We start from the raw sequence: 13480 nt of genomic DNA, 5'->3' as shown, positions 1-13480 counted from the left end.
TTTTTTTGTGGTTTTACATCACACTGACTTTAATGCAAGAGGAAGACACCAGTTGCCCCTCATGACATTACTTCACGAAAGCCAGGCTCCTGGTGCCTTCAGGATCAGCCAGGCTCCTGCTCCCTCGGGATCAGCCAGGCTACTGGTGCCCTCAGAATCAGCCAGGCTCCGGTTGCCTTCAGGGAACAGCCAGGCTCCTGGTGCCCTCAGAATCAGCCAGGCTCCTGGTGCCTTCAGGGAACAGCCAGGCTCCTGGTGCCCTCAGGATTAGCCAGGCTCCTGGTCCCTCGGGATCAGCCAGGCTCCTGGTGCCCTCAGAATAAGCCAGGCTCCTGGTGCCTTCAGGGAACAGCCAGGCTCCTGGTGCCCTCAGGATCAGCCAGGCTCCTGCTCCCTCGGGATCAGCCAGGCTACTGGTGCCCTCAGAATCAGCCAGGCTCCGGATGCCTTCAGGGAACAGCCAGGCTCCTGGTGCCCTCAGAATCAGCCAGGCTCCTGGTGCCTTCAGGGAACAGCCAGGCTCCTGGTGCCCTCAGGATTAGCCAGGCTCCTGGTCCCTCGGGATCAGCCAGGCTCCTGGTGCCCTCAGAATAAGCCAGGCTCCTGGTGCCTTCAGGGAACAGCCAGGCTCCTGGTGCCCTCAGGATCAGCCAGGCTCCTGGTGCCCTCAGGAACAGCCAGGCTCCTGGTGCCCTCAGGATCAGCCAGGCTCTTGGTGCCTTCAGGATCAGCCAGGCTCCTAGGTAGAAACCATTTACCTCTCATAAGTTAGGAAGGTAGCTTCTTCATACAACCACCAGAGTATGACTTGAATTCACAGGTGAGGGGACCAGTGATTAAAAGTCTGTGACCCTTACCACTTAGAAAGGGAGGCCACACAAAGAAGTGAAAAAGTTGTACCTTTTCTAAGGCACTGCAGTCCTTGTCTTTGTGCAGGTAATGGTCTTGCCAGAAGAGTAACAGATCTCGGAAATTTGTCATGAACTGTACCGAACCATTCACCTCCAACATGCCTTCCTTTTCATCCTTCAATGCCTGTAGGTATCTTCCTAACTGATGTTTTCTGTTGGCAAACATAAGGAACACCAGCGTCGTGTTGAGACAGCTTACATTCTCCTATTTAAGAATACACAAATAATACATAAGAGGATATCAATTGTTTTCACAATTCAAGTCATATGGCATCTTTTCCAGCTTTTGGTAGAAGACCAAACAGACCTTCCCTAGGCCAGATGCATGACATTCAAACCCATAACAGTGAGGGGCTAGTAATTAAATGTCAGCGACCTTACCACTCAGCCATGGAGTACAGTTTGGATACATTACAGAATTCTAATATGCAAATGCTTTCTAAGACATCATGAAAGTTTAACAATATTCACCATGAAATAAAATCAGAATTGAAATTTTAGCTTTTTTTGGGCGACGAAATAGCTTAATTCAAAATGGCAAATACCCTAATGAAATTGTTTTTTGGCAACAAATTAAAAATGGTACTTTGAAAATTTACACTGTTCATATTACAACTGAATGTTGTATAATAACAATAGTATTGTCTTGTACTTAAAGAGAAATCAAGAAAACACCTTGTTACGGAAATTTCAGATCAATCAGTTAATACAATACCTGTGTCAGGTTCTGAACATCAATGATTGTGATAAGTTTATACAGGTAGTCAAGTTGTCGGCTGAAGTCTCCGATATACATCAATAATCGACTGTCCTTGCGTACATAATCTACAACAGAAAAAACAATATTGCTCTCATCCTACTCAAGTATATAAATCATGGCATATAAATTGTACCAAACATTTTAAAGATATCCCATGTTCATAGTTTGTTCTTCCATACTAACTTTTAAGTGTACAAAATCCTCATAAAATGAATTTAACTTTACAAAATATACACACATTTCTTGTAGTAGTACATTCACAATTATATTTCATGTATAACTGTCATTTGTGAAAAAACTTTCGGTATTTTAAGCAGAAGTACATATTTATACTGTGTATATCTATACAAACCTAACACACTGTACTTATTGTTTTTACACACATGTTAATATTATGTTTACATAGATACTATGAAGTAATTGTTCATTTGTTCAAATATGACTTTGGGTCTAATATAACTTTAAAGTTTCAACAAAAAGGATGAGGCTAGAAACATTTTTCAGCATAGGACACATTAAGGGCTATTGTAGTTATTGTAGTTTTTTTTTTGTATAAACTGTCCAAAAGAACGAACACACATTAATATTATGCTGCATATTGTTTTACTACATATTATTGTTCGATATCTTTCTAATCTGCCTTTATTGTATATATACTGAGTGAAGACTGTACTTTCATGCCATGAGAAAGTACACAAAAACAACATAAAGTCAAACATGGGGTCATATGGAGATAGAATATATATAACCTACAAAATTATATCCAACGTATTAATTTTTTTTTCACATCCCTGCTTAGAAATATATCAAAATGAACATTTACACATTTTAACTTTATATAGGTTTAACACCTTATACAGCCTTATAACAGTCTATAGTTTTGGAAGGTAAACACAGTGGATGAGATTTCATCAAGGGTATGCGTCAAGAGTAATATCTTTTCATGATAATAAGCGATCTGTATGTTTACTGTGAAACCATTTAATTTTTATGGACATATTTGTTGGTTTCAGCAAAAATGGCTATTCTGTAGGGACATAAATCTGTTGATTTCAAACTTTTAAAGATTAAATAAACAGAACACTTCCATATTCGCCAGATTTCATTTTGTGGATTGACATTTGACAACAAAATCCAAGAAAATTAGTCCCCCACACATATCAATGATTTCACAGTACTCCCTATAGTTATGTGTAAAAATCTTATCATCTGGTTAACATTTGCAACAACAAAAATCAGACAGTATATCTGCTTAAAACAACTGAAATATTGTCTAAAATCGTACAGAATTCATCACCTCAGCATAAAAAACTGGTTAACTGTACTTGTATTACAAAGCTGTTAACCATTTCTGCACTGAGGGGACAAAATATCCAGTGCAATAACCAGTGAAAATTGCCTAACATCCTGTCACCAAATAAGGTCAGGTTAACACAGCATAGTGCGATACAACCACTTTACACCAATCAACCACCTTACTTGAATGAGCTACCAACTGCGATTAAACTATACAGTGTATGTAAGGATTTTTCTAACTGTGATAACATTGTAAATAGCAGAGGTAACAAATATGGAAGTTAAGAAAGTTAAAGTTTTAATAAGGTGGAAGTATAACTATAACAAGAACAAATATATTTACCAGTGTTGTTTTTTGTCGGACCTACAACCACACAAAAAACATGTTTTGATGCATAAATGTTATTTTGCATTTTGAAATATTTTCTTATTTTCAGGCTTTCAACTGCCCTGTTAAATTAGGCAAGACAAAGTTTTTGAAAAAGTTTGCTTTCTCGCACACAAAAATATGATAAAAGTAGAATAATTATGGCCATTTTAATGTATACCCTTGCACACACTATAAAAAAATAATTTTCAATGACCTATGCTTGTTTTTTCCATGTAAAATAATGAAAAACAATATAGATGGGTGCTATATTCAAGGCTCTATATTCAAACTGCTGATAATGCAAAGAAATGCAGGACGAACAGTGTGTGTCAAGCCTTTACTGACGCCGAATTTCATGTCATTACTTTTATCAGATAACGGCATTCATCATTACGTTTACAAGGGAATTTATACCAAACAAGTTGCATCATCAAATATGGAATATATTGTATCCAATACAGAAATATATTACAGTCATTTGGTGCAAATGCGCATTGCTGATTAGTAAAGAAAAATAAAATACGTGCAAAATAACTTAAGATATTGCAATGTACAGGTATAGATATCTGCACAGAACTGTTCTGTTTTAAATTCTAATTCTGAACATACACTGATCTATCTGCAGCAAAACATACAAAGTAATGATCATGATGCTTGACTTACAAGTGTTATAAAACTGAATGATATAAAAAGACCATTTATCACACACAAGCATTTTAAATTGACTTAAGTAGGGAAATACTATAATGCTATTTATAAAGTTGAGCTCCTCAGTAAAAAGTAGGAAAAACAGGGTCTAGTTGAAAGCCTGTAATCATGAAACATACAGTTATAACAGATTTTGCTAAACCAAAATCAGACTAAAACAAAATATGATGTTTCATCTTCACATAAGCAGTAAATTATACCAATATCAGTAATTTAAACACAAGTTTTCATGAATTTAGTGAAAATACATCTGTCGCGGCTATTTCTGATTTCATAGTATATTGAACAACACTAGTAAGCAATGACCGACTTAAAGCCAAATACTGCAGTGCTGAGAAATATATCAAATCTAGCCAAGAGTTATCTGAGGACAGAAACATTAGCCTATTTGAAAGCCTTGTCACATATCAGTAAAATGAATTAAACTGAAGATATAACTTCCTCCAAAAGACGAGCTTAAACTCTTTTATCACCCAACAAATGTTTAGGAAAGTCTGAAAGTACATTTTCCACTGTCAAATGCAGCATCAATATGTTTTTCTACTTGTAACGTGGTAACACCTGTGTCAAAGTCCTTCATATGGTAAACCACTATTACAGAATTTCTAACACATCTACTGACAAAAGTCTCCAGTTGCTAAGTATCATATCTTCACTAAGCTCCTCAATCTTGCCTGAATGAATGGGTATGGTATAACATTCTTATCATTTAGTGGTTCAAAGTGAGGTTCAAAGCATTGCAAGGTAAAGATGGACCGATATAAAGACATGAACTCTTATCTGCAAGGTTATGACTAAATATACAACATCCTGAACTTGTTTTCATCGCAGAAACGATAAAAATCTGTTCAAGTCATAGTACAACTTGGTAGGTAACTGTGAAACAGGTCAAATTGGCAATTTAGAACTTTCCTTTAACTTCCCACTACAGTCTTTTCAGCGAACAATAAAACAAACATTACAAAGAATGCATGTGTAACATGTCAAATGCTTCTTAAGTATAAAAGTCCCTTAACAAGAGATGGTATGGTTATAAAAAGCATCCTTTCATAAGATGTGTTCGAGGTTTTTCAGCAAACGGAAGGTTATTCTATCTTGCCAGTATTTCTTGTCCTACAGTAAACATTTAACAAGTATGTATTTATCAACACTCAATGATAGAAATTTAGATTAAAATGTCCTTTTTAAACATAAATAATGAACAATTTTACTGAAAATGGGAGAAATATAAAAATCATACAATTGTATAAAAATATTTTTATAAAAGAATGTGTACAATCATGAGTAAAATGCATAAACAAGAGGGCCATGTTGGCCCTATATCGCTCACCTGTTATCATTGCACTTGAGGACAAGAAGGTCCTCAGAAAAGATATCTCAGTCCAAAGGACAGGAACAACAAAGGGAAGAAATTTAACAAAAAAGAAAAAAAATTCTTACAAGGTATAGATGTCAAAATACACCCAAAAATTGGAGGTATCATCCATGTTGTACCACAGAAAAGTGGTCTCGGTTTTTCCCTACGGCCAATAATAAAAAAGTTACTAAAAATAAGCTATTTATAGTAACGTAAAAGGGAAGTAATAAAAAAAATATATTGTAAGTGAACAAAAGAAGGATCTGCCAAATAAATCTGCTGACATAAATGAAATTTCAGATCAGTATCTTCATTAGTTACGGAAATATACCCATTTTAATTTGAAATAAAGGGAGGTAATTTGACATAAAATCAGTCCACAGTTATCTACCCTGATTGTCTCAGTCCAACTAATAACAATAATGAAATTTCAAATAAGTCCTATAAGTACTTACTGATATAAATCCATTTTGATTACAATCAGGGGAGGTAATCAGATATAAAATAACTCTGGAACCTATGATTGGATCTGATTTGTCATGGAATCCAAAATTTATTGTTGTTGAAGGTATTTTGGAAGTTTGTATCAAATAAAACCATAAATGAAGTCTCTGTATGGCTGCAAAAGCCAAAATAGCCGATTTTGGACCTTTAAGGGGCCATAACTCTGGAACCCATGAAGGAATCTGGCCAGTTCAAGAAAGGAAGCAAGATCTTGTGGTGATACAAGTTGTGTGCAAGTTTGGTTAAAATAAAATCATAAAAGAAGCTGCTATTGTGCAGACAAGGTCAAAATAGCTAATTCTGGCCCTTTCAGGGGCCATAACTCTGGAACCCATTAAGGGATCTGGCCGGTTCAAGAAAAGAACCGAGATCTTATGGTGACACAAGTTTTGTGCAAGTTTGATTAAATTCAAATCATAAATGAAGCTGCTATTGTGCAGACAATGTCAAAATAGCTAATTCTGGTCCTTTCAGGGGCCATAACTCTGGAACCCATAATGGAATCTGGCCAGTTCAAGAAAGGAACCAAGATCTTATGGTGATACAAGTTGTGTGCAAGTCTGGTTAAAATAAAATCATAAATGAAGGTGCTATTGTGCAGACAAGGTCAAAATAGATAATTTTGGCCCTTTCAGGGGCCATAACTCTGGAACCCATAATGGAATCTGGCCAGTTCAAGAAAGGAAGCAAGATCTTATGGTGATACAAGTTTTGTGCCAGTTTGGTAAAAATCAAATCATAAATAAAGCTGCTATTGTGCAGACAAGGTCAAAATAGCTAATTTTGGCCCTTTCAGGGGCCATAACTCTAGAACCCATGATTGGATCTGGCCAGTTCAAGAAAGGAACCGTGACCTTATGGTGATACAAGTTGTGTGCAAGTTTGGTTAAAATAAAATCATAAATGAAACCACTATCGTGCAGACAAGAAATTGTTGACGCACGGACTGACGACGGACAACGGACGACGGGTGATCACAAAAGCTCACCATGTCACTATGTGACAGGTGAGCTAAAAACCAAACATTGTTTGCTTCTGAATACCTAAGAATACTTGTGCCATTAATCCTAGTTTTCAATTCTTTCTACAACTAAACATGTTTACTTCAGTTATTTTTCAAAACCTTTCCCCACCCTACGTCCCAAAACCGAGAAAAAAATAAGTGCATTCTTCAGTCCAATTTCTTACTTAAGAGCATTGGTAATTACAGCCCCAGCAACTGACCATCAAGTAGAGAAGTTGTAACTATGACAACCAGATACCTACCACTGATAGCTTCATCCTCTGCCCGAAAATGCTCCAGTGATAAAATAAGACTGCGGATAAACATGTTGGAATCTACCAGATTTCTGTTGACGGTTGTGATGAATTTGTCAAACTGAAATTAAGAACACGTTTCTGTGAATGCAACCTCTGACCAAATTTAAACACAATCAGGCGGCCAGTAGTAAGCATTGTTTCAACTTTGTCTCATGTACATTTTGACTCTCTAAAGGGAGTTGCCTCTAGATGTACTTCAAAATATCAAACATTTTCAGATACACGTATATAGAAATTTCTTCTGAACACCAAAACTTGCAAATCATTATTACTAAAGTCTGTATATTTCGCATAATCTGTACAAAAAAAAAAATTAAAAATCCTACCATTTTAAATTACAATATTACTGCACGACCATCACTTTTAATACAGCTGTATACATTTCATATGTCTAGATAAATACTGCCTAAATCTTCCTTTGTTTTTACTTTTTTGTTTGCCACCATTAACAAATAGATTTTTTCCTTCAATTTCTATATATCTCATTTTAATCTGGAGGCATGCCCCTTTAATAGCTACAGGTTATTAAGGTTTAAATTGTGTTTCCATTTTTTGAAGGTTTAAAGTCATACTTAGCCGAGAATAATATTTATATGGGAAGTTTCTGCTTTTAGGACAGACAGACTCCATTATATCAAATATATCAGGCAAAGATGGTGATTCTGTAAAAAGCAGTGCAGGATTTCTTTCATAAAGCACATTTTTTTCAGCTGTGGGAAGGAATTCTTCAACTTTATACTAATTTCACAAGTTACAGGCAATTTTTACAAAAAATTCTGTTTTTCAGTATAAGAACATGCATCTCACAATTCTGTCCATTACTCATGCAACCTGTTAGGACGCTTGTGTTTTAATAAAGATAGCCATCCTAACATAAGGTGATGAGCTCATACAAAAAACTGACCTTTTCTGACGTAGTAAGAATATTGTCGAATGTTCTGAAAGCCTCGATGTTGAATTTGACTAGTTCACCGAGCAGGTCAAAACTGCTCTGTAAGATCTCCTTGTGCCGAATCTCATGTTCCACTATGTTGGAAGCCACATGCTGAAATTATAAAGTAACAGTCCATTCCAGAGATTCATAAGTTAAATTACACAAAGTAGTATCTTGTTACATAAAATAACAAAAATATCCTGTGAAATTATCAAATTTGTGGTTTTAGCAAAAACATTAATTTAGTGGGGACATGGATTAGTGGATTTCAACTTCTGAAGATAAAATGAATGGAATCTTTTTTGTTCATAGAGATTCAATTCTGAAAATTTGTATTCCTTGATTATCAAAAATTTCACATCAGCAAGATTCAAAATTAGGAAGGTTATGCACCTGAAAATAGGGAGAAAATACTTAATAGTACGAAATAAAACAAGGCAATGTCCTAAAAAGCAGTAGCTAGTAATTCCTTTATTAAATGTAGACTGTATTACCTATTCACAGTGTTTTTGAATAAAATTATTTTTCAATGAATTTGTATTTTGAAAGAACATTTTTAATTGGACTTGACATACAAGATCAAAACAAAATACTTTTTCAAAGCAAAGCCCCGGCAGTAAAGCAATTTGACAAGAACTGACCCACATCAAGCAGGCTTAAATTGATATATTCTATAAAGAAGTCACCTGCTTCTAGTGAACTATAAATAAAATGACAATATATTCCATAAAGAATTTACCTGCTTCAAGCAGACTATAAATTATATATTCTATTAAGGATTTACCTGAAGAAGTCCCCTTCTCATGAGGAACACCTGATCACAGTATGATGTGTTACCTCTCAGGTAACTTTCTACAGCTCTCGCCAACCAAAACCTACAAGTCAAAACAAACTTGTATATCAGACTTCTTTGCATTGTATCACTGTAGATAATTTCATAAAATACCACAGGTACTGTACTTCATTATTTAGAGACAGATATACATAGATTACAAATTTTATCAATCAGTTCTAATGAATTTTGCCCAAGGGTCATCTAAAGGGATACTCTAGGTATGTAATAATTCTGGAAGATTAGGTATGACCAGTTTGGGAATCCTGACAATGTTATCATGTTAAGCTGCAGTAGATATAATACACTTTCAATATGCCAGTCAATGATTTTCCTTAAATCTGCTCACAACTGTTTACTTTGTAAATACTTATGGTCATGAAAGGAGTTGTGCTCATATATCAAATGTAAAATGTAAACACAAAACAAATGTACAACAACATTTCTTTCACAAGAAGTTTGACCAATTCTAAAGACAATGCATTAAAGTGTTATCAGAATGAGACATCAGAGAGGCAGGGGACAAGATACCTGAATGTGGAAGTAGTTGGTTCCTTCTTCATCACTTCTACAATCTTTGTTAACAGACCTTTGTTTCCTCTACACATTAATTGTCTGAAATAAAAGTTTTGTTATGGTTAGAGTGAAACCAACACAATTTAGGTCAAAATGGAGACTTTGGATGATGGAGGAAGACCCCTCTGGGCATTGTTTAATGCATGGGTGGCGCCAGGGTGGAAACACTGACCTTATGGAAACCAGCTGGATGATTCCTTACATGAAAGAATTCTACACTCGAAGTGAGCCTTCGAACCAACGTCAACTTGAGGCAAGTGACTGGAAGTCTGCGACTTCACAATGACACAATTTTGGTCATGTGGTGATCTTTTCCAGCTTTGATGGAGACCCCAGATGACCCTCCTTGCATTATTTCATCACTGGTGGGCGTGGGTGTAGAACCATCAAACTTCCGTAAAAAAGCCTCTCTTTACAAATAGTATAGCCTTACCTATGTCCATTTGTTAAAATTTAATTTTGTTAATTACTACATATGGCACTGACATAAGACTTCAATACCTGAGTACATACAGATAAGAGCAAATCTATTTTGAAGGCACACAAAAAGATACTCTGTTTCAACTTTTATGTTGTAAGAAATGAATGTTACCTGTTAACATTGTCTAGATTTGGCAGTTGTAGTGACCCAGCTTTGGCTAAAATAAAAACACGCAAATATTGACAAACATAATTAATTCTGCATGTACATCATCAACATGAAACTCAGTCTACTACCCCATTTCTATCCATCTTTCAAGATGTTTGTATATGCTAAACAGACATTTATTAATTTTAATAATTATCTTTCTTTTCTTTTTTTGTGATGGTTTTTGAGTAACACCAACATAATGGCAACATTTCAGCTTGTGATGGTGGAGGAAGACCCAAAGTGCCCCTTTGATCATTCTCTTAGGTGCAGGTGGGCCATAATACCTTTAGAAGATTCTCTTAACACCTAGTAAGTTTAGGTTCACCATGTGTGATATCTTGTAGAACAGAAACTAGTTGGATTTAGTATTTTATTAAAGATTCAGATTATGTTAAAAACCAACCTTTAGTTATATGATCTATTCACTTACCATTTATTCGTTTCACTTCACTAAGTTCACTCTTTGACAACAGTAAATGTTTGTAGCTGAAAAAAAAGAAGAAATTATATATTACATTCTGGTGTGCCACAAAACGACGTATCTGTAATTTCATCAAAATTACAACATATCACCTGATTCTTTGAGAAGTAGTATACTCAATGATTTTTTTTACCTAATATTCAACGAAAGCACCACAATGTGGAGCAATATATGCTCGAAGGTATGACCTTTGACCCCCAAAGTGTGACCTTGACCTTGTAGCTAGCCATCCAGAACATGCGCTCTGCACATTCTGTCGATGCAGTGAACATTTGCGACAAGTTTCTTTGAAATCATCCAAGGGGTTCAAGTGTTACAGAGCAATAACCTTTGACCCCCGAGTGTGACCCTGACCTAGAAGTGAGACATCAAGAACATGCATTCTGCAGGTCGTCTCGATGTGGTGAACATTTGTGCCAAGTTTCTTTACAATCCTTCAAGCCGTTCAATGGTTACAGAGCGGAAATGAAACAAACTCAAAACTATTGACCCCTAAGTTTGACCTTGACCTTGAAGCGAGCCATCCAGAACATGAGCTCCGCATGTTGTCCCGATGTGGTGAACATTTGTGTCAAATTTCTTTGAAATCCTTCAAGGGGTTTAAGAGTTACAGAGCGGACATGAAATTAATAACAAACGGACAGACACCAGGGGTATAATATAACATGTATAAACAACAGCTGTCAGTTGACAGTGCACTCGACTATTCTCAGTGCTTGAGTAAGCTATGAGTAAAACTTTAACATTACAATAAGCATATTCTAAGTCGAAAAGGGGCCATAATTCAGTCAAAATGCTTGATAGAGTTGCCTCCTCCTTTGTACAGACTGGGGTCATGATGGTAAACAAGTATGCAAAATATGAAAGCAATATCTCAATAGACTTTGAAAATATTGGGGTGGTACGCAAACTTTAACATTACAATAAGCATATTCTAAGTTGAAAAGGGACCATAATTCAGTCAAAATGCTTGATAGAGTTGCCTCCTCCTTTTTATAGACTGGGGTCATAATGGTAAACGAGTATGCAAAATATCAAAGCAATATCTCAATGGACTTTGAAAATATTTGGGGTGGTACGCAAACTTTAACATTCGTGTGACGCTGACGCTAACGCTCACGCCGGGCAAGTAGGATAGCTCCCCTATTCTTCGAATAGTCGAGCTAAAAAAGCATCTCTTGAATTACTACAGAAAGAGACAAATGGTAGTGGGTTGGTGCTGGCAAACCATAAGAAGCATACTGCTACATTGATTTAAAATATCTTTCAGTCTTAGATTCTTATCCAAAACAGTATGTTTAAAAAATTCATCCCACCAGCTATTTTATAAGTCAAATATATTAGAACATATTCCTGGTGTCCAAACTTTTATATCTGGATACTTAATATACTCAACTCAAGATTCAATCAATATCTAACTGTAAACATTAAGTTGAAACATAATTCTCAAATGTTTATGCAAATTGTGTATAATTAAAGCCATTGGAATATGACAGGCCACACTTCTTTTGTGGTGGATCAAAAAGGACATCAAACATAGATCTTAAAATCTTCAATTTGGCTATAGTACTTACTCTGAATGATCACAGAAGCTATGGACTAATCGTAGGAACTGAATCTTCAAGGCAACCTCCTGCAATTATCCAATATAAATACAGTTAAACAGGCAACAAAATGTTAAACGTAAAATCCTGAGCTCTCTCAATACAAGAGCACAATCAGAGAACAAAAGATTTCTGACACAGAATTAGAAAATTTTTATTACAGATTTCTGGCCCAAAACTGACAAAACAGAAAGAAGGGCGCTTTCTTTAAACACTATTGCCGAGCAATTAAAGCCTCAAAAAGAGGCATCTATCAGTCAGCTTTCATGAAAAATTCCTTGTACTTTGAAAGTTAACAAAGGATCTATCTTTTGTAACTGATAGATGGAAAGAGAGACAGATGAAAAAACAGATGAAGACAAAATAACATGATCTGAATATTTTTCTTATTTCTTTCATTCATAAAAAGTATGTACTTTTGAATTTATGACAGAATCTATATTTGCGACAGATGGGATGAATGGGAAGACAAAAAATAAAATAAAATTATGTACATGTTCTCCACACTGACTTCTACATATTCACCATTTTTTCTTGAAAAAATCTGTGCTTTTTAACTTTTTGCTGATTCCACTTTTTTGTCATTTTTTTTTTTTGGCTAATAAAAGTTGAACATTCTAAAAAATCTTGACTAAAGTAACAGGATTGAACACTAGAAAAATTGTCCACAATAACAAAGGTGGTCCTTCCTGAGAGTTCTACTTACTGGACTACATTCACAGGCTGCATTATGTCCTCTCATCCTATGTCTATTTGTGTATCTACCTCTGCAATACAAAACACAGAACTTTATACATTTGTCATAAAAAATCAGTATAAAATATGTAAACTCAATACAACATGATAAAATGAGCCAAATAAAGCTCACTTCAATCAAACAATGTGTAATTTATTGGCAAATACATGGTGTTTTGTGCAACTGCAGATTTTGGTAGCCACCTCGGTGGCCATCTTGGATTTCTTGGAGGGCACCATGATTTGAAACTATAAATGAAATGAGCCTTGGCAAAGATAAAGAAAACCTATTTTCATTCAAACTTCACAACTTTCTGAATGTTGTTCAGATTTAAGTAATATATTGTAACAAGAGGGTCATGATGACCCTAGATCGCTCACCACAGTAATATGAGCTACATGCTTCAAATGCCAAACTGATGATTTTTAGAAAATTTTTGGAAGATTTTCCTATGTGGGCG

The 13480-nt window shown here is 35.5% G+C and overlaps 1 protein-coding gene across 5 annotated transcripts in view; it reads right to left on the bottom strand.

Moving 5' to 3' along the window:
* Nucleotides 1-13480, bottom strand: part of LOC123548598 (short transient receptor potential channel 4-associated protein-like) — a 70778-nt gene that overhangs the window by 27970 nt on the left and 29328 nt on the right. For 3 of the 5 annotated variants that reach the window (XM_053546110.1, XM_053546112.1, XM_045336017.2), the window contains exons 12-22: nucleotides 12991-13051; nucleotides 12255-12313; nucleotides 10630-10685; nucleotides 10161-10206; nucleotides 9524-9607; nucleotides 8945-9035; nucleotides 8131-8271; nucleotides 7173-7284; nucleotides 3311-3331; nucleotides 1627-1736; nucleotides 901-1116 (exon numbers count right to left, since the gene is read on the bottom strand). In XM_053546110.1, the coding sequence (XP_053402085.1) occupies nucleotides 901-1116; nucleotides 1627-1736; nucleotides 3311-3331; nucleotides 7173-7284; nucleotides 8131-8271; nucleotides 8945-9035; nucleotides 9524-9607; nucleotides 10161-10206; nucleotides 10630-10685; nucleotides 12255-12313; nucleotides 12991-13051 (997 nt within the window). The remainder of the gene's footprint in view (nucleotides 1-900; nucleotides 1117-1626; nucleotides 1737-3310; nucleotides 3332-7172; nucleotides 7285-8130; nucleotides 8272-8944; nucleotides 9036-9523; nucleotides 9608-10160; nucleotides 10207-10629; nucleotides 10686-12254; nucleotides 12314-12990; nucleotides 13052-13480) is intronic. The other 2 variants (XM_053546113.1, XM_045336018.2) reach the window with 1 other exon arrangement.

Source organism: Mercenaria mercenaria, chromosome 6, assembly GCF_021730395.1.
Source record: "Mercenaria mercenaria strain notata chromosome 6, MADL_Memer_1, whole genome shotgun sequence".
Classification (NCBI taxonomy): Eukaryota; Metazoa; Mollusca; class Bivalvia; order Venerida; family Veneridae; genus Mercenaria; species Mercenaria mercenaria.
Note: the sequence above shows the minus strand (reverse complement) of the source record. Positions and strands in the feature narration are given on the sequence as shown.